We start from the raw sequence: 22217 nt of genomic DNA, 5'->3' as shown, positions 1-22217 counted from the left end.
GCCTAGGCTCCCACAAAGCCAGTACATGCAGTAGAATCAAAACCCAGTGCCATTGTTCTTGACTTCTCAGCAGTCCTCATTGTCTGCTATGTTCAGCGAGTCCAATTTTATCCCATGCATTTTTTAACATTTATTTATTTATTTATTTATTTATTTATTTATTTATTATGTATACAATATTCTGTCTGTGTGTATGCCCACAGGCCAGAGGAGGGCACCAGACCCCATTACAGATGGTTGTGAGCCACCATGTGGTTGCTGGGAATTGAACTCAGGACCTTTGGAAGAGCAGGCAATGCTCTTAACCTCTGAGCCATCTCTCCAGCCCCTATCCCATGCATTTTCAGACCCAGTCCAGCTGGCCTTGGTGAGTTCCTGATAGAACATCCCCATTGTCTCAGTGTGTGGGTGCACCCCCTCGCAGTCCTGAGTTCCTCCAAGCAAGTTGTTCTTTCACACACTAAGTGACAGGGTTCTTGTCCTGTACTCAGTGTAGTGTGTCCTTGTTCTGGGAATTCCAAAGGCCATGCCATGTTAAAAGGAGTTTTGTGCAATAGAGCATCAAGCCTGCTTCTCCAGAAAGTCTTGCTGAGTGCTTACCTTGTAGGTTACTTGTGAAACGCTTTCAAGGGAGGGTATGTGCTGCACACACATGTTTGAGAGCACATACATGTACGGGTGGCTATGCATAGATACAAGGAGGGCTTTGAGTCTTGCTGTACCCCTCGCTTCCTTAGTCCCTTAAAACAAGACGTGTCACTGACCTTGGAGCTAGGCTGGTGGCCAGCAAGCTCCAGCCATTCTCCCGTCTCTCCCCTCCATATCACTAAAGTAGCAGGCGAGGCACAGCCATCCCTGCCTTCTTACGTGGGTCCTGGGAATTTGAACCGCAGGCACTCTTACACACGGAACTACCTCCCCAGCCTCAGAAATACCTTCAAATGATGAGGGATATGTAACTGAGGTTGAGCATCTTCGCTCTGAAGATCTGACATCCAGAATGAGGCTTTTTGAGCACGAAAAGATGCCACAAGTGGAAATGTCCATAGCAATGACATTCCACAGTATGAAACAGGTTTCGGAATTGTATAAAACTACCTTCGGGGTGTGCATTCAGGGAGGGCGTGAGTGAGAAGTGAAATTCACCTGTAGGCTTGGGGCCTCACCCCAAGAGATCTTGTGTGTGTCTGTATCTGTGTGTGTGTGTATACATAACATGCACATGTAAGTGTGTGTGTGCATGTGTGTGTGTGTGTTTATGTATTCCTGCAGTATTCCAGAACCCCAAAATTCCCATTTCTGGTTCCAAGCACTTTGTGATCGGGGATATGTTAACCTATGAAAGCTAGAAATTTACTAGATTGCACACCACTCAGCAATTTACGCAGACTTAACTTGTTTACTCTCTGTAAGAACAGCATGAGATGAGTGTATGTGTGTGTGTATGTGTGTGTTTGTCTGCATGTGTGTCTTTGTGTGTGCATGTGTGTGTCTGTTTTTCTCTGTGTATATCTACATGTGTGTCTGTGTGAGGATCTGTATGTGCATGTGTGAGTCTATATGTGTGTGTGTGTGTTTGTCTGTGTGTGTCTGCATACATTTACACCGCATGCATGCCTGGTGCCTGAGGGAGCCAGAAAAAGGCATCTAGGATCCCAGGCACTGGAGTTAAAGGTGGTTGTGGACATCCACATGGGTGCCGGGAATCAAGCTTGGGTCCTCTGAAAAAGCTTAACCTTTGAGCTTCTATCCTAAGAGATAGTTACTATTTAAGCATCTGTTTTCAAAGCCTTACAACTAGGGCAGAAAAGAGTAACGTGGCAGAAGGACCGACCATGGCTGGTTCAGAGAAGATACACACGGAAGTAGAGCAGATAGAAATCTTGCTGACACCGTAGGTTTCCAGCATGAGAGACAGACAGTCCGAGACAGGCAGGAAATAGTAGGTCTCCGGCTGTCAAGTGGAACTACATTGCTGAAGTCCTGCTGGGACCTGACGGGAGGATAGCAGGAGAAGCAGTGATCAGGAAGGACCCAGGAGGGAAGACAGGAGAGCATAGGACTTGGGGTTGGGAGGCTGAATCTGGGGTCCCATCGTGCCTCTATCTGAATGATCTTGGGTGAGTCGTGAACCTTCTTTATGTGGCTATTTTCTGAGAGCATTGCCTGCTATAAAAGTGAACAAGCATTAAAATGGCATCATTGTTCCCTGTGGTGGGGAGATTATATTGTCTTCATCACAACTCCTGTCTTATTCTTTTTCATGATTTATTTTATATGCATTGGTGTTTTGCCTGCACATAGGTAAGGGTATCAGATCCCGTGGACTTACAGACAATTTGTGAGCTGCCGTGTGGGTGCTGAGAATCGAACCCAGCTCTGGAAGAGCCGCCAGCGCTCTTAACTGCAGAGCACCTCTCCAGCCCTTCCTGTCTTATTTTTTCATATCTTAAAACAGTCATAGGGTCATTTAAAACGAAAGCCTGAAGACTGGGCGAATCAGAATTGTGACGTTTGGGGCGTCACACGACATCCTCAGGTAAACACAGTGTCATCCTGCCGCTTAAGAGTCACCGTCCCTGTGACCAGCGAGCCGGCTCTCCACGGGCTGGGCGGTGGGTGACATGCATCTCTGTGTCTCGTGGCCGCCTGTGGCCTTGCATGCCACATTTCCTATCTCCCGGGTGCTTTCCACCCTGTCTCCTCTGTGTCCCCTCTCTGCACTGCCACATTGGATTGTTGGTGTGCCTTTCCAGGGACGCTGGCACGCAGAGACTCCCCTGCTCCAGCTGCTCCATCCAGTCTCCCTCCTTCTGTCTCTGCAGCACCTGGATGCCTCTCCAGGTGCACAGCCTTCCCTCCTTCTAGGCTGCTACATTTTCTAAACTCTCTCTAGATTTGTCTGTCATTTATAACTCATTATTTGTGTGAATATATTTTATGTGACTGTGTACCGTGTGTATCATTTATTTATGATACAGCGAGTCTATAAACTGGCTATTTGTATAATCTTGACATCCCCTGAGACACTGATCCCTTGAACCTGCCAGTTAGTAATGTTTCGACAGTAGAAGCATCCAGGTCTTTAGAACTAGTGATGTACTCTGTGTGAACTGGGGTTTTCGATACTATACGTGCGTGAGGAAAGCCCACCGGCTTTTTCATGAAAGGGAGAAGCGCCCGACAATAGCCTCTACCCCGTATCTGTGTGAGGCCATGTGACCTGAGAGTGGGTTCACTAGGGAGAAGACCCAAGAGTGAGTTCCCTTAGCCGTGTTTGTGAATCTACTGAAGTGCTTTTTACTAACGCGAGTAGTGCCGTTCAGAAACTGTTCCATTAATATGTGACTGTGTGTGTGTGTGTGTGTGTGTGTGTGTGTGTGAGAGAGAGAGAGAGAGAGAGAGAGAGAGAGAGAGAGAGAGAGAGAGAGAGAGAGAGAGATACCTCTTAGCTATTATTGAAACTATGCAAAGATTGGGGGGGGTGGAGGAGAGTAAGAATCCTTACCTAACATAACCTAACCTAACCCGTGTGTGTGTCCCCATGTATATATGCTTGTGTCTTTATAGGCATAGATGACAGTTGGCATTCTGCCTCCCTAGAGATTTATATAAATGCAGAAAGGCCAGTTCCCCTCCCTGAGATGTCTGCCTCATAGAGTCAAGGCATTGAGAGCAGCCCCTCCTCTTGGCGTGAGGAATTGTGGGATGCGGTGCACATATCATAGAGATTCTCCTGGGTGCTTTCCGAAGAACATGAAGGAAGCTCGTAATGATCACGCTCATTGTTTCACACAGCCGTGTTTGCATATAAAACGGTGCTAATGGTGCCTCCAAACCGTTTATTGGCTTGGCTCTTAAGTAACTTACGCTTTTCCTTTATTTACACTATAAATTTGCTGAGCTGGCCCTCTCCACATCGAAGCGAGCATTCCGTCTGCCATCACCACCACCACCACACACACAGAGACGGAGCCCTTCTAATCCTCTCAGCTATTCCCGGTTATAACTTAACTCCAAGGGAAGGCAATCACCAAATCTCCCAGCTAACGAGGCAGCCCCTTTGCAGCTGCTCCCCATTGTAGGGTACTGGTAGAGAGGAGAATGAGCCAGAATCTATAGGAACAGCATTCCCAGGCAGATTCTCTCTCTTCTTCTTTGCCATGTATTCAACAGATACATATTTAATGACTGTGCGCCTGGTCCTGAGCCCATCTGAAATCCCCACCTCCACATATGTTTACGTGTGAGCTTCATATACACTAGACACTGTTGCGTACATCAGAGACCCAGCGGGGCACCGACTAGACAGGATGGCGGGAGGATCGCAGAGCAGACTGAGCAGCCGCTAAGAGCGTGATATAGAATGTGCTTTGCAAAGAGACGCTGGAATGAGGGAACTGAGCAGGCGGAGTGATGGGGTGGGGTGCAAGGTTCAGTTTCTAGGATGTGGTCCAGGAGGACCCCCGTGGGTCAGAACTTGAGGCAGAGGGTGAAGAGAGCAGTAACTACGAGGCGAGAACAGGCAGAGCGGAGAGGTGGGTGGGAAATTTCAGGCACGAGGCACTGGGGTGTCACTGAGGCACTACAGTGACAAAGTTGGCAGAGTCCCTCCCCTCATGAGTCTGACAGCCCCAGGGCAGAAGTTGGAGGCGCTGTGGAAGGAATTAGGTGATTGTACATGATGACGCAAATGGTTGAGATACAAGTTAAGGGCACAACCAACGGGACATGATCCCACTAGAGCTGGAGTTTTGGAGACTGACTTATTTGGAGGTGTGGGAAGGGCCCCTGATGATGTGACATGGAACATGACAAGACAAAGTGATAGGAAGAGAAATATTGCAACAGAGGGGACATTAGGTAAGCCACCCGTTACACTGCCACACAGGCAGTGGGGGACTTGAATCTTTGGAACTGAGGGAAAGCTGGGTGATTGAATGGAAAGGTGAGAGGTAAATGCCAGAGAGAGAGAAGGAGGGGAGAATCCAAACCATATCCTAGAGGACATCAGGTCATTTACTCTTTATTAGACAAACAATTTCACTAGATGAGCATGTGTTGGTCATCAACCATGCACTGGATTATTTTGGATCAAACTGTGATATAGCAAATCAGTCAGTTAAGAGATCTTTAGTAGCCCAAGTGAGAAATGTATGTTGTAGATTCAAACAAAGCAACTCAATCCAAAACAAATCTGGATAGAATGTGAAGGGTCAGATAGATAAAGGCCAGATAGACAGATGGACAGGAGGCTGATAGATGGACAGGCTATGTACTCAGATAAGAACAAATCCGAAGAAGAGATCCGGAATGGGCTTGCGGTCGGCAGTGACATGGGAAGCTAGTGAGTAAATTTGGGGGACATTTTGGACCATTCAGATGCGCTGTTGATGGATAGCTAAAGAAAGGGGCTGCTCTAGGAATGGTAAGCAAGGGGCCTGGTGCCAGAAATGAGTTAGTGAATCACAAGGCAGATGGGAACCGTCCGATAGAATCTTCTGGTAGAAGAGAAGGGCACAATGAAAGTCTGTGGCAGAGCACAGAGCATGTGGAGACCCCAGGAACCACCCATGGGCTGGGGGGCTGTAATAGTGGGCCATGTTGAGCCTACAGATGGAGGCTGGGTGATGCTGGAGTCCTGATGGGAAATGTAGTTCCGTGAAGACAGATGGTGCTGGTGGTGGCAGCAAGCCTGTCCTTGCACAGTAGAGAAGGAAAGGTCCATTCTGAGTTTGCCCCCTGCTGGAGTCAGCCTTGCTTTCCCAGTGCGTGTGCTAATCAGAAACTAAGAGGGGGTTACTTGATCTCATCTTTCCCTCTAGATTGCCTTAACCAGGGACCCCACTTGGATGGCCCCACTTTGAAGACATTTTCCCAGGGATTTTTATATTAGAGTCAAATTCATCTTTCTCTGCTAATTGAGCAACTCCAGCAACGTACAGCTGTCTTCCGCAGGCTCGGCTGTGCAAAGCAGGGCAGAGGAAGGAAGAGACCAAATGTTTCCTTAGGTGGAAAGGAACTGGAATCTAGGCTCTTTTAGCATAAATTTAGGTAGATGGACAAATGGTGAGGACTGAGGCAGCGTGTTTGGAATGACATGGAAAACTCAGAAAAGCCAAGAACTAGAGTCGGGGGTCCCTGGAAGGTTCTGAGCAGAGGAGACTAGCGGAGTTACATGGAGAAGCTACAGACAAGGCAAGGCACCATCCAGCGGATACCAAGAGGGGTCTGCATGCGGAGACCCCTTCAGTGAGACCCAGCTTTCCTCCTCTGCCTGGGGCCCATAGCTGAGTGTCTGGGGTACACCAGTGTAACCAGCAATGGGTAGCATCCCAAACACCCCCGTGAGTGATGCTCACTCCTCCTCTTTCACAGGCTGTACCTTGCTATGGGTGCAGCAGAACCGTTGGCCAGATGTAAGCACACTAGGAGCAAAGCCATGCTTCGCGGAAATCACTGGGAATGGAATTAACTTCGAGTTGCCTCTCAGAGGCCAGATGTTACCTAGGTCACTGGAATTCTGATTCAGTATTTACCTTAACTGTGCCATCAATATTTAGCAGAGGGAGAACTGGTTAGAGATGAAAGCATGTAAATCTCAGGCTCTTTTCCTGCCACTGGGAGTGTATCTGCTCACCGGTCGGTTAAAATTACAAAGCCATTACCAATATTGTTCAGTATAATAGGAGAGTGTGAAAGCATTTGCAGCTACTTGGGGTGTTTTTAAATAACGCTATTTGATTTTTTTTTAAAAAAAAAAAAAGTATAAATATCACGTTTGGAGAATTTGGAGCCTAAAGACCGGCATTACTTGTTTAGTGTGTGTGTGTGTGTGTGTGTGTGTTTTTTTACTTAAGTCGCAACGGTTTTCTGAAGTTTTTTTTTCTTTCCATTGATACATAAGTAATTCTAAATATCAATGGCAGTACAGTATGGCTGTCCAGTCCATGTGCACACAATACGAAGTGATCAGCCTTCCTCATCCTTAAATGTTTATCATGGAACTTTGAATCCATCTCTTCCAGTTCTTGGGCAGGATATAGAATAAGTTGTTGGGGACGGTCGTTGCCGTCATTGTGTTTTTTCCCCTCGTCAGCTGCGGTCTTGGTAGCTTTGCTAAGTGTCTTTACCCCTCCCCCCCAACACCTTCTTAGCTACACATACAGACCTGCTTCAACATGGCACAACACGCACACCTCCCGTGCACACCTCCCGCGCACACCTCCTGCGCACACCTCCCGTGCACACCGGCACATATACACGTGGAAAGCACCGGCCAATGGTAACAATATGTGGTAGTTTTTAACAACCAGGTCTTCGTGTGCTGGTTTCTTAAAGCCCAACATATCAGTACCCCAAAGTGAGAAAAGGTACGTTCAAGGAAAGTAACCGACCAACTCAAAACCCCGGATGGAACGTGGAGTCAGACAGATAAAGGAGTCATGTCCAGAGACATATAGATGGGGGGCTGGAGAGATGGTGGCTCGGCCGTTAAGAGCACTGCCTGCTCTTCCAAAGGTCCCTCGTTCAATTCCCAGCAACCACATGGTGGCTCACAACCATCTGTAATGAGATCTGGTGCCCTCTTCTGGCATGCAGGCATACATGCACACAGAATACTGAGAACACTGTACACATAATTAATAAATAAATAAATCTTTAAAAAAGACATACAGATGTACAGGTGGATGGATAGGGCATGTGCTCGAATGGGAGCAAATTTAAAGAAGAGGCCGGGAATGAGGTTGATACGGAGTCACGTGGAAAGCCAGAGAGTGTATGTTGGGGATATCTTGACGCCTTTGCCCCCTTTCCTCTATCTGAAGTATTTGGGGATTAACAGTCTTTATGCAGATGGAGCTTCACAGAGCAGCTGGGTGTGTTAATTTTATGATGGAGAACGTGATGCGCTGTGGTTATAATGTAAACGTTACTTGTGTTTTAGGTGAATACCAGGCATGCATGGAAAATAACTTCTTTTTCTCTAGTTGAAAAAACAACGTGTATATGTTAAAGAAAATGTGTCCAATGAAGTTGAGGAAACGGCCCGGAGCGCCATTGTCCTAACTTAAGTCCTGCTAACATTTGTTTTAAGTTTACCCTGGGCTTTGCTTTCCAAGCCAGAAAGTTATTGACTTTGTTTCTTTCTTTTTTCTTTTTTTAATTTTTTTTTTTCATTTCTGTTGGTTTTGTTTTCTAAGCAAAATATTGGCAGCACTTTTTTTCTGATGATGAAGACAATCAATATAGAGCATGTAGACAGTTGCAGTATGTAAAATCACATCAAAGCTCAGCGTCACAGACGCCCCCTCCTTCCGGTGGCCACACTGCGTGTTGCTGTGCACACGCGGCCTCCACGTAGCGTGTGCAGGAAAGTCACAGGTCCCTTTCATAGAGCAGGACATACTGGCATGTAAACTAGGGACACCTCCTGACGGTGACACTTCAAGTAATCTCTGGTCTGCTCATCTTCAAAAGGGTGTACATGCAGAATGAAGAGATGTTTTGGTGTGTTGTTTAATGAATAGTCACCGGAAACGAAATCTGTCCTGATTCAACACAAGCACCCTTTTCTAATGTTTTCAATTCGACCACATCCAACTTGTAGCTGTGGAGCAGGCGGATACAGAGGGCTGACTATCCACGCGCATGCGTTCGGTGTGCTGGCTTGGGACCTGCTCTGCCTCACGCTGCCACAAGAACCTTCCCAGGTAGACAGCCGAAAGCCAGAGCAACCCCCTTTAATGACTGTATTAACAGCCCTTTGCCCGTGCGATCCACTGTCGCTCCGTCCGCTGTTGGTGTCGCTGAATGATTAAGGCGGTGAAAGGAAAAAGATGTGTTTTAGAAAAGCTGCTGCCAGCGTAGATGTGACGGAGTCAAAGACGACGTTGGCCAGGTGACAAATGACCTGGTTTTAGGCTGTGCCATTTACAGTCCTTAAACAGACTGCTAGTGCGTGTGGCTGACGCCTTTGAACACACTGTTTATATTAACTCACTGAATCCTCGCACGGTACGGTGTCACCAGTATTACTACTCCCGTTTTACTATAGACTGACTCCTATAACCCCTTCTCATTGATGCTGGTGCATGGCTAGTCTACCATGTCACTAGGACCACATCCACGGAGAAACCGCTTTGTACTGAGTCGGTGCCAAGTTCCTGTGCTTACCCTAAACAACACAGGAGAGCAGCTCTTTACCTCGCATTTCCGTCACAGAGATAAAGTATTCTGGGGATTTGCATAGGTGACATGCAAAGGGTATGACATTTTACAGAAAGAATATAAGTATCCATAGATTTGGGTATTTATGCAGTTCTGAGGCAGAGCCTCAATGTATACCAAGGAACAATGGTATCTTCCTGACAGGTAGGTTCAATTCTCGCAGATCACACTCACTTTAACTCTGAAAGAGAGAATACCTTCGAACCTTTTCCCAATTGTAGACCTTTCTAGCAAATGGACATCAATATTGTATGCCTTTTCCATTAGCAAGCTAAAGTCCCTGCTTCTACTGCCTGTACATCACCAGAGAGTGGGGACATGCCCACGTCGGGAAGATCTTTCCAGCAAAGGGCTCTTAAGACTGGAAGTCCGTGAGTGTCCCACCATCCTTGAAGGGGCTGTTTCCATGGAGATCAGGGTTCTAGCAGAGAACGGAGGAAGGGTGGACTAAGTGCGTTCATGCTTTCTTGGAGTTGTGTGGACTCCATACAGTGTACGTTGGCCTTCTCACACTACAACGGCTGTCTCCGCCGTGCATCTCCAGAAAACTTTTCATCTTGCAGATGTGAAACTGCATGGAGTTTCTACACAGCTCTCCATGCCTCCCTCAGCCCAGCCCCAACTAACGTCCGCGGCCTTTCCTTGTGTCTTTTCCACCATGAAACCTCATGAGCAGAGCCCCACTGTATTTGCCCTTTGGTTCTTTTGTATCCTGTGTGTTTCACACAGAGCAGTGTCTTCGGAGTAGACTCCTTAGCTTATTGTTGGAATGCAAAGGTTCAGGAAACCACCAAGCAGGTCTAGACCTGGACAGTAGCTGGGATCCTTGTTCTGATCACAGCCTGCTGCTTCCACAGCAATGACTATTGGGCTGGGACTGGGGCTCGGTGATCGTGTTTCCCTAGCACGCATGAGGCCTGAGTTAGATACAGAATGCAGAGCGGGACAGAGACTACAGTGATCTGATAGTAACAGTTTTCTTTTTCCCCTTACTTTGCGTACCTCCCAGCAGAATCGTCGCAGAAAAAAAAAATAGAATGTATAATAGGAGCAACATAAAAAACATTTTGACATTGCTAGTGATTATACTGAATAGAAGCATACAAAAATAAGCACAAAATAATATGTCTTCTTTAACCCAGTATAGCATGGATATTAACATTTGAACATGTAATCAATATGAAATTGTAAGTTGGGCATTTTACTCTTTTTGTCATACTATGTACCCAATATGGTAGCTATCTGACTACGTATAGCTATTTAAATTTAAAGTCATTGAAATTAATACAATTAAAAAGCCAGGGGGTAGAGAAGGCGCTCATTAGTTAAGAGCACTGGCTGCTCTTCCAGAGGACCTGAGTTCAGTTCCCAAGCACCCACAAGATGGCTCACAATTTCAGTTCCAGGGGATCCAATGCCCTCTTCTGGCCATAAGTACACACATGGTACACAGACATACACACAGGCAAAATACCTCCTACACACAATTTTTGTTTAATCTAAAAAGTCAGTTCCTCACTCTAACCACAATCCATGTGCTCAGTTACTATGCATGACTAGTGACCGTCATGCAGAAGAACAGTGGTGTAGAACATTGCACCTGTGCAGAACAGTGATGTAGAACATTGCATCTGTACAGAGGAACAGTGATGTAGAGTCTGTACAGAACAGTGATGTAGAACATTGCATCTATGTATAAAAGGAGTGATGTAGAACATTGCATCTGTACAGAGGAACAGTGATGTAGAGCATTGCATTTATGCAGAACAGTGATGTAGAACATTGCATCTGTACAGAGGAACAGTGATGTAGAGCATTGCATCTATGCAGAACAGTGATGCAGAACATTGCAACTATGTATAAAAGGAGTGATGTAGAACATTGCATCTGTACAGAGGAACAGTGATGTAGAACATTGCATCTGTACAGAGGAACAGTGATGCAGAACATTGCATCTGTGCAGAACAGTGATGCAGAACATTGCATCTATGCAGAAGAACAGTGATGTAGAACATTGCATGTATGCAGAGGAACAGTGATGTAGAACATTGCATGTATGCAGAGGAACAGTGATGCAGAACATTGCATCTATGCAGAAGAACAGTGATGTAGAACATTGCATCTATGAAGAAGAACAGTGATGCAGAACATTGCATCTATGCAGAAGAACAGTGATGTAGAACATTGCATCTATGAAGAAGAACAGTGATGCAGAACATTGCATCTATGCAGAAGAACAGTGATGTAGAACATTGCATGTATGCAGAGGAACAGTGTTGTAGAACATTGCATCTGTGCAGAACAGTGATGTAGAACATTGCATCTATGCAGAACAGTGGTGTAGAACATTCCATCTATGTAGAAAGGTCAGCAGAGATCATTGCTAGTGTTCTGTGGGTGGCTTTCCTCTGCTGAGGCTTGTGCTTATGTGGTTTGTGCATGTTTCTGTAGTTCATTTATTGTTACTACGAAGTAGCATCCCACTTCATAACTTAGTAACCTTTTTGTTCATTGTAAGCAATATTTCTAGGCGCGTTGTTATTTCCCTCAGGATGCACTTAGCATCAGCTTCTTGTTGCTGACACATAGGATGGGTATCTGCATCTTTACTACACGATAGCAAATCCTTTTCTGCGTGTTTGCAATCATGTTCATGTTAACCGCCAGCATCCAAAAATCCCTATTGTGCCACACCCTCACCCACACGTGGCACTGTCACCCTTTCTAGTGGCTATCCAGTGATACCTCTTTGTGAGCTGGATTCCCCCTTATTCATAAAATAAAAAATGCAGTGGTGTGCTCCATAGGAACACATAGTCTAGATGGAGAGAGGAAACACATGGTAGGTGTCTCCTGTGTGCACACTTGTATATTATATATAATGTTTTATATTACATAGATGGCTACTATCCTTAAGTAGGTCTGATCTGTAAGGGAGAAAGATGTGTACAACACTGATATATAAGATCATGAAGAGGCAAATTGAAGGTCTACCTAAGCTTACAGAAGGTCAGCTCATATCTGCTCCCTTTGTGGGGAGCTAGCTAAGAGCCTGACATGTGCAGAACAGCTGCATTTGGGTTCTGTTGGAGCATCTTTCTCTCAGAATCTCTGGTGACATCTGCAGAACTGTCTAGGCTGCTGTTTTTTTTAAATATATATATATATTATGTATACAATATTCTGTGTGTCTGCCTGCAGGACAGAAGAGGGCATCAGATCTCAGTTCAGATGGTTGTGAGCCACCGTGTGGTTGCTGGGAATTGAACGCAGGACCTTTGGAGGAGCAGGCGATGCTCTTAACTGCTGAGCCATCTCTCCAGCCCTAGGCTGCTCTTTACAATGGCCACACACATGTATACGCTCTTCTGGCAAACGCAGAGACTGTAACAGTCCACACATATCCACGCCACCAACAACCCACCACCCCTCGGCTAAGATACGTGTAGGAAAATACTGGTTCTAAACACACTCATTCCGATTCTTAAAGTCGTGGGGGTTATAGGCAGCCTTCAGCATGTAAAGCCATGTATGTGATTTGGAGAAGCTGTTCAAACTTCCAAGAAATAACTTTTGTGGGTTAAGAGTTATACATATGAGTCTCTAGCTTTTACAGTAGTGTATGTGTTTCAGTGATTAAAAAAAATTGTTATTTAAAAAAAAACTATAGGTCCTAACCTTTATAGCAAAATGGGAAGTTTAGAAGGTGTGCAATATTTATTACTAATCTTGTTAGTGAGCTTTCTATTACTATGTCAAAATACTTGAGCAAACGTAAAAAGAAGAAAGGTTTGCCTGGGCTCGAGTTTTCAGAGTTCCAGCCCATTATTAGTATGCTTTATTGCTTGGCCATCTGAGAGAAAACCATCTTGATAGGAAGTGCCTGGTAGACTTTCTCCTCATCTCCCCAGCAGGAGCCGCTAGTTCCCCCATAAGACTGCAGGCTTGGCGCTAAGCCTTCAAGGGATGTCAAATTCCACACTGCAGCCATCTTTAGGGCCAATTCGTGCATGGGGGGGCGAGGGGAGTCTGTGTGCTACACAGAAGTTCTGAGGCTGGGGCAGCCGTGGGGGTCGCCCTCATTCATGGCTGTTTTCTCTTCTGCAGACGATCACTCGCGGGTGCGGCTGCAGATGCTGGACGGAGACAACAATTCCGACTACATCAACGGCAACTACATCGATGTATGTATTTTACAGCTGCCAACCAACCCAGGCTTCCGGTCACACACCACACCCCGGCTCCGCCGCGCAGTTAGTTGATGTGTGTCGGCGGCATCCACAAGCAAGCGTCAGAGTTACCCCACGCTCCACAAATGCAGCCTGTTTGGGGAGAAACGTATTAGTCCCTCCCTATACCCTTTTTGCTTAATGTGTACTAAGGAACTGTTTTTACATTTTTGTCAACAACTTAAAGATGTTTGCATATTAATGGGACAAAGCCGCCTAATTCCTAACGCGGTGATTTGCAGGCGCTTGTCAGCGCCAGTACTTTTAAGTCGCCTTCAAAGTCATCTGCAGCTGTTCACCAGGACTTCCAAGGCAGGCAAGGCTTGTCATTAAATATGCAAGCTGTTTAATTATTGAATATGGCTGCCTTGTTCATCCTGCGTCATGTTCACTTAATGTCTTACATTAGGATAAATTCTTTAGGAGACGGCTTGTTTTCAGTTGAAAAAAAGGAATGGAATCCAAAGTAGGAAATCCCGAGTACCCTGTGGCGCCCTGCAAGACTCAGATCCATGTCCTCCCATCCCCAGGCTTAGCATGTGCTGGCTTAGCACTTCCAAGGACTGATCTTTGCCACACGTGTGCGAAGTTTCCCTAATCCCCGAATCCAGAGTCCAAACTTTTGCAGTGCTGACCCAAGGCCACCTCATGTGACAAGCTGCAGTCAGCATACAGCACGCAGCTTAGTGTCACCAGTGACAGAGGACCTCCCCGCACCTCAGCCGTAACGCGTCAACGCTGTTCCCGCAGGGTTAAATTACTATCCAGATTGCCTGAAGGCTGTGTGGCTAAGGGGTGCGTGAAACACAAATGACTTTTATGTCCCGACCCCATTCCCAGAGTGTCTGATTCCACTCCCTCTCACATCAATCATTAAATCAAGAGAATGCCCTACAGACTTGCCTACAAGGCTGATCTTTTAAAGGCTTTTTTTTTTTTTCCAATTAAGATTGCACTTCTCAGATATGTCTGGGTTTGTGTCAAGTTGACAAAGCAACCAGTGCAGGGTATTGAGGGGATCTCCAACTGGTAAGGGACACGGATGAAGACTGAAAAATAGGTCGTCGGTATCACGGGCCAGCCTGGAACCGCATGGGCTACCTCAGTCATCAGATGTGTCCCTCCTGTCTCCTCGATACTTCCTAAGGCAGTAGACTTGCAGAATAAGTAAATTAGTGTTCTTTTCCTAGGGGCATCCAAAAGCTAACAAATACATAACTCTCTAAGGAATTCTATGTAATATTGGTCTCAAATCTGTCTTTTAAGATGTGGGCGAGTCCATTTGATGACAAAATTGCAGCCTTTCTTATTCATTGCTGTTGACTCAAGAGCAAAAATAATCTAATATATAGGCATTTAAGGCATCTGAGAAATCTGTATTTTCTTTCCAAATTTTTTTTTATGTTTTCCAGTTATCTTTGAGAACAGTATTTAGGGGACTCTCCAGGGACAGAAATATATTAAGGTCCACAACGCTACAGTATGTTCTAGAAGTATTTTTCTCTGAATTGACTTTTATCTTTCCCAGATACTTGTCTTATGATATCTTTGCCTCCTGCTTTCTTTGTCCCCAGTTTAATCTTTCCTGCTTCTTTAGGGTCATGATTAAAAGAGGGGCTCTTTTATAAGCTCTCCTTCTCTAAACCCTGGCTCTTGGCCGTAGCATCATATCTTGGTAGGAGGAGTCTTTGAGAACGGTTCTGAGTGTTGCTATTGATGGAGCTGTCTATATTGATAGAGCAGAGTGTGCGTTAAGTCCTCGGCACACTGCCAGTGACATCCCCAATGCAAACAAGATGCTATTGAACATTCCCAGCCATCCACACCTTAATAAGAGCCTTAGTCACTTTAGTTCAGAGAATCCATAAATTGATAGCTCTTCCTGCTCATCCATCATCTCATGGCCCGTGTATAATGAAGTTCCTTGCACTTCTGCACAGCATCCGGAAAGTTGTATTCGAGGCGCCTTCACTTGGCAAGACAAACTAAATGATCCTGTGTCTGGCACTGAGCCATCCAGGGATGCAGGGGTTGGTGTTGGGATGCGCAGTCTTTCGCCCAGACTCAGGCTGTGACTTCTGTGCCGCCCATCGACTTTATCAAATATTCTTTCTCATTTGTTTCTAGGGCTATCATCGACCCAATCATTATATCGCAACCCAAGGTAAGTTTATTTCGGCTCTCACGCCTGTCTTTTGTTGCTTGGTCATCTCAGTCACTTTATATTTACCACCCACGGCCTCATGAAAATATTTTACATGGAGTACAATGTGTTCCTAGCATTGACACGTGTACAATTCTTTACCCAGCAGAAATTTTGGTGCTGTAGTCACTGATTTAGAACATCGTGTTGAGATCATTAAATGTGCTCGTTGACTCATGATTGAATTGAGTCTAAATGCTCTTGGAATTACTCTGCCCTTTGCAAGAATGCATTCAGTATTTTCTACGTGGCTCTGGAGAGAGTTGGGGAGAAGAGTGCCCTGTCGTAAGTGTGTGCTGGCTACTGTCTGCCCACAGAACTGTGCTAGTCCCTGCTGGGGAGCCACTGTTGACCCAGTGGCTGAGTTTAGGGGGCAGCTATGAGGTGGCCTGCGTGTATCTGGGTAGGCACAATGCACAGAGCGTCACCGAGAGGCGCAGGTAACCTGTATGCAAAAGTGGAAACGGGTGAGGCTGTTCTAATGCGATGGCCACGGAGCAGCCAGGACTTGCGGGTGATCGATGATCATGGTTGAAGACGTGGTAGCAGGAAGCTCATACTTCCAAGGTGGGATGCAGGTGGCAAACCCTTTTCCTAAGGGGAATGAAGGAAAACTAGAGGGCGTGCTGAGGAGTGTCGCCATGGCAACATCTCTGCGTGCTCTTCTCTGTGGCAGATGAGGATGGTCATCCTAAAAGATAGCTTAGTGGATGGATATGAATGAGTTAAAGACGTGTTAGAACACAGAGAAGACCCAGCAAGGTCAAAGAACATGTATTTCTCCATTTTTTTTTAACTTAATCATTCTTGCTGGTGATCTATTTGTGTTAGCTTTACAATGCTACAACAAAAGGCCTGAGACTTATCAGCCGACAAACAAGGTCATTTTGCCATCTTAGTGTTTTCAGTCTACGACTAACCTTCCCTGTTGCTGAGGGTCTGTGGCCTTCCCAGACTTTTCAGCATTGATTTCCCACCAATATCAGACTTTGATCTTAATGATAATGTCGGTATTTCTGAAGATAAAAAGGATCTATTTCAAACTTGATTTTTTTTTTATTGTATTGTTTTTGGGGCGGAGTGTTTGTTTTCAGAATGCTTTTCCTGTCCGCCTGCGTTAGTTCTTTTCTGTCTAGGTTGATGGTCCAGTATGAATATCATCAACATCTGAACGATACATTCATACGATTGTAACATGTCAGATTCATGACTCAGCGAATCGGAGGACAGTAGGAGAGGGTTTCCAACACCCAACTCGCAGCAAGGGGCTTTGCCAGGGGCTAGGCTCGCTCAGAGCTGATCGTGTTTCACAATCACAGCCTCATGAAGTGGGCCTCAGATGGGATGGTAAACACTAAAAACCACTTGGTGTCCTGACCAGGAGAGCTCCTGCTGACTTCCTGATGGGCACCAAGGGGGTCTGCACGAAACTGGCTTTATTGCTTAGCTGCATTTTAAAAGCTGACTTCAGGAGAATCCTGCTTTAGCCAACATAGGGAAGGAAACCTCAAAAGGAAATCTGTAAGTGACTTTCTGTTATGGTGGGGGTGGTTTGTGAACACTGTCCCTCTTTCTGCCTTTTGCGCTCTCTCTCTCTCTCTCTCTCTCTCTCTCTCTCTCTCTCTCATTTTCATGTTTGATCTATATTTTTATCTCTTTTATTTTTTACATAGCACTTACGAGGTGCAGCATAACACTTTAATATACGTTTGCAATGTGTGGTGACCAGGCCAGAATGACTGAAATTTTCCATGTGTGCCGAGCACATTTTGAATCCTTTCTGGCCATCCTGAGGTCTTTGTTAATCGCCGCCGACGCTGTAGCGGCATTTGGCGTGTGGAAGCTCTTCTCTCGGGGTTGATACTGTGGCTCAGTAACAGAAAACTTTGCCAAGATGCTCAGGGTGCTGAGTGCCATCCCCACCCCAGAATTTGTTCCTCCTGTGCAGCTGCACACTGTACCTCTTCCTCACTCCAAACAAGCCTTTTCCAGAGTGCACTCAAGGACCCCCCTCTTTAGAGAGGGGCCACTTGACTATCAGGCCTGGACTACGTGCTCAGCCTTCAAAAACAACATCATTACGTGAGCGTAGAACCCAGCACCTCCCTGCTAGCCAGTAGTGCCTCTCACTGCCACGCAACTTAGCAGGTTTTCTATGATACAATCTCTTAATTTTTGTCTCTCAATTGAAACTGCCTTAAGCACCGTCATTTTTACCATGATAAGTTTAAGAAACTATTATTAAAATGATGTCAAATTAACTTCAAGCTGAAGGGCCCTCGAGTTCTAATCTTTCACCCTGTGGCTACAGTCAGTGGGGTCTGGGCTTCTGTTGCCTTTTGAGGTTTTCTCGCTTGTGTGTTATTGTTTTACATTTGTTTCCCCCAAAGTTTATGTCTGCTGATTTCCCAACAGTTTGAGTATATATATTGGAAAAGGACTCAGCGATAAGAAAGTAAATGAATGGATCCCAAGACTGACATTTATGTCTTTAAAATCAGCTACCTTGGAGATATACACTGTAGTCCAAAGGTCTGAGTTCAAACCTATGCTGTCACAGAAGCTGTCTGAGCCTCCTGAATTTATCGGGGTGGAAACTTAGTGTTTGGGAAGTAGCAGTCCTTTGGATTTCTCTCCACAGCGTGTCCTCCATGCCTGCACATAGCACAGCAGTTTGTTGCCGCAAATACGGAGGTAGATGCCTAGGTGCCAGTATTGCCCACAGGTAGTAGATGAGGAACCCAGTCACCGGAAACCTAACAGACCCCAACCTCCAGCACCTCACATTCTGAGGATTAAATTCATCCGTGTAAATGGCATCTTCATGTGCGCTATTGATAGCTTCATGCTTAGGGAGGCAGATGCCATGGCATCTAGAGACTAGTAGATGTCATAGAAACATAAAATGACCTCCTCCGGTACTGGCCTTGGACATGCACGGAGCCCACACAGAGTATGCCGCACTAATCAGGTACTAAAAATGTAAATACTCCTTAGTAAATTCTAGAACCTAAACTTCACTTTTCCCTACATGGAGAAACTAGAACTGAACATCACTAAGGCTTGGCATGGTCTTTAGAGACTATTGCCTTGGGAGAGTCAGCATCCAGACGGGCCCTGTGACTCATGCCCTTGGCTTTCTCCCCGCCTGCCTTATACTCAGAGGCTGCTGCTGGCCGTCATCACGGTATCAAGCCAGACTGGCAGAGAGCACACAGGTAGATCTAGAAAAGGAACACCAGGTAGAAATGGCTGTGTCTATCAGGCAACACTGGGACAGCCTGGTAGGCGATGACAGAGGGTTGTTCCGAAGCTGGACATTGGAGGGAGTGACAGGGTCATTCACTGATTCAGTGAGCAGTACCAAGCGACTAGTCAATGTGGCCCATACCATGCGGATGCTTGGTAGAAGGGCGAGAATGTGTGAGTATACAAGACTTTAGCCAGGTGAAAAGAAAAGGTCGCGCTGGCCCCACAAGGCCTCTGCCCTGGGGAATACATAGCTGGCATATCCCCAGTGACATGTTTGTCTCCTTCTTCAGGTAAGGGATGCCCAGCTCCTAGTCCACGGAATACTTTTCTTTAGGTATATCTTCAGAAACAGCTCGACTCATGTAACTGATCTGATTTAGCGTTGTTCCTGTTTATACAAGTAGTCGCCCCCCCCCTCCGCCCGCCAGACCCTGGCCGCCCAGTGTGCCTTATTGAATTAATTTTGATTGCCATCCTTGGTCCATTATTTGAGAAATGAGAAGCCTGAAGCTTTTTGACTCCAGAGATTTGCGTCTGGGGGCCAACGTCACCGTGAACATGATCGACATTAGAGTGACGGTGTCTAGAGGGGACAGAGATTACAGAGCCTCAGCCACCCACAAACAGGAAACCACTCCAGTGGCTTCTTCCTGTGGGGACAAGAGCCTGGTTTTCTCATGCTTTCATTCTCTCTGTGTTCCAGACAGATGAGCCGGCTTCTGCATCCCTAGCTCAGAATCCACCCCCAGGCTCGGGTGTAGTCAACACAGGGCTCTCAAGAGCTCACACGACTTTCAGTGGCAGCCATTCTCGAAGTGGAAGGTTCTCGAGGCTCCTGTACCCATTCCACACACTTCACTCTGTAAAGAACCATTTGTCCCCACATCCTGGCCTCTAAGTTGAGATGACCACTTGAAATTATTCCCCAGTAGAATTGGAAGAGCTGGTTTCGTTCATAAAAATCTTGGCCTTCACTGACAGCATTTGTTTCTCTGCCCCAGCACCCAGGTGCCCAGTTTTTCACCTCTAACTTCTCTGTCACTCCTGGTCTTGTTTCTCCTGGCTGAGTGGTTCCTACATCATCAGCCAGTTGCAGCTCATGTTATGGACTCTTTTGTTTGGCCTCTTTTGAGACTAGTGAAATGGAGCACTCTTCAGCTTCCAACGCTAAAGGGGCCAGGGCTTTGAAAACAAAATCATGTGATTTCCATCAAACAGCGATCACCAAACTAAGGATTCCAGCCACATCTACAGGAGGCAAGCTGCGCCGTGCACTTGTTTCTGGCCGTCTTAGAATGCACAGTTGCGATGACAGTTCATCCAGAAAATTCCTTTTAACAACCCAAGTTTATATCCAGAGTTATTGGCCCAACTGTCCAATGGTCTAAATCGTAGATGTCTCTCAGGCCCGTATTCCTAATAAACCCACACTGAGAACACTTAAAGACACAGTCAGACTAAAAAGAATAGTGATAAACAGGGGAATGAGATCCCAGCCACCTATGTCCTTATGGGACAGAAGTATGTCCCGAAATAATGGGGCTTCAGCTTAATTCAACCAGAATAATGTAAAGTCAGGTGATAGTCATGCATAAATGCTCTTTATTTGCTTGTAATCTTTTATTTTCCTTTTACATTATTTTTGGTATGTTTATGGAATATAGTCTCTATCTACATATGCATCTCAAGGTAATCATACCAAGGTAGTTAGTCTGTCTGTCATCCCAGATGCCTATCATCCTTTTGTGGGAAGGACATTAAAGATCCTATGCTATAGCTATCTGGAACACACAGCCCGTGTTTATTACAGCATCTCTGATAATGGCCACGATACAGAACCAGTGTGTCTGTTGACGAATGGATGCATTTTTGAAAATATAATATTTTAAATCAGACACATAGAGACGAACATTACATGATCTCTCTTACACACTAGATTTGAAACCATCCCATCAAAGGCATCTTTCAGAGGAATTTAAATTTATGTCTCATTTGAAGTTAAAAGGACACAAAATACCAAGTTTTAGAATTATTTAAAAAAAAAAACACTTTTTAATTTCCCAGTCCATCCTCTTTAATTTCTGGGGATGTGTATTTAGTAGAAACAGTTGGAACTTGAGGAAGAAATGTACTTAAGTGACCTCTGTCCCCATATGTGGAATCATGTCTGCAGAAGTAGCGACCAACTGTGTGGACGGCTGAGGAGAAAGTCAATACCATGTGGCAGACCTACTCTCCTAAGGGACATTTAGTTCAACAGGGGATTAAATATATAGTTACTTGAGGTCCCTCTTTTTTTCCAGGTTCATCCCTTTGAAATGAGAGTTATAACTTCATATGCTCCATGGTGCTGGCTTTCCTGGGCCTCAACACTATGCACCTTACAAAGCCAAGCCATTCCTTTGAAATACGGGGCTGTTCAAAGCTCACAAACCAGCTTCATCTCTCTTCCAAATACTGGGTTCAGCACAGGGTCACAAAGTCACCAGTGACCTCGGTATAACAGTGTGGAGCTTTTCTTGGGGGTAGTACCAGAGTGGCTACTTTGTGGGGTTACTGTCCAGTCGGGGACTTTCTTAGATGGTCTGTTTGGTGGGTTAGGAAGCATTGAGTGCCGTTTCAGTTTCCTCTGTCTCTTGTCTCCTCCTATTCACTGCTAGAAACTTCCCGATGCTGGGCCTTACACCGCCATGGAGCTTTTGAGAGTGCCTGCCCTCCGCGACGTCTAGGGAGCCAATTTATCTCCATTTTATTCATTTATTAGGTTGATTTTCTTTTTGTTAAATAAAAGAGGATCCCACTTGTTTACTGAGGAAGGCTTAATCAAAGAGGATAGGAACTAACGAGAGCCTTTATTCCTTTGGCAGTCGCCCCTAAAGCAGGTGAATACAGGGTTTTCCCTCCACCGTTCTGTGTGACAGAAGGCAACCAGGTCCTCTGGGCTGCCAAACCACTCCACTCTGCTGCTGTTCTCTTTCTCTCCTTGACCATCTTCTCCCTGCACAAGTACCTGGCCTCAGTCTCTAAGAGTTCTCTCTAGAGACCAACACTGATGGAGACTCTGGGCCACAGTCAGTAGGAGGCTCTTGTGTTGCCGATATATGTCACAAGCTTCCCGTGGCTAAAGCACTTTGTCCTATGCCCCCATCCCAGATCCCCCTGCACATGGCATGCAACCTGTGCCAGGCAGGGATCAGGGACCAAAAGTCTCAGCAGAAGCAATGCCAAGTACTGCCTTGTAGACAGATTGTTGCTATCCGCCACGCACCACCCCTTCAGTCCCTGCCTGTGATGCAGTTGGT

The 22217-nt window shown here is 45.8% G+C and overlaps 1 protein-coding gene across 2 annotated transcripts in view; it reads left to right on the top strand.

Moving 5' to 3' along the window:
* The window catches only part of Ptprm (protein tyrosine phosphatase receptor type M), a 669075-nt gene that overhangs the window by 583318 nt on the left and 63540 nt on the right, over nt 1–22217 (top strand). For both annotated transcript variants that reach the window (XM_050166205.1, XM_050166204.1), the window contains exons 19-20: nt 13339–13415; nt 15588–15624. In XM_050166205.1, coding sequence (XP_050022162.1) covers nt 13339–13415; nt 15588–15624 — 114 coding nt within the window. The remainder of the gene's footprint in view (nt 1–13338; nt 13416–15587; nt 15625–22217) is intronic.

Source organism: Alexandromys fortis, unplaced genomic scaffold (assembly GCF_014885135.2).
Source record: "Alexandromys fortis isolate MF-2015 unplaced genomic scaffold, M_Fortis_MF-2015_v1.1 scaffold_143, whole genome shotgun sequence".
NCBI classification, from domain to species: Eukaryota; Metazoa; Chordata; class Mammalia; order Rodentia; family Cricetidae; genus Alexandromys; species Alexandromys fortis.
This window is presented reverse-complemented; position numbering and strand designations above follow the sequence as displayed.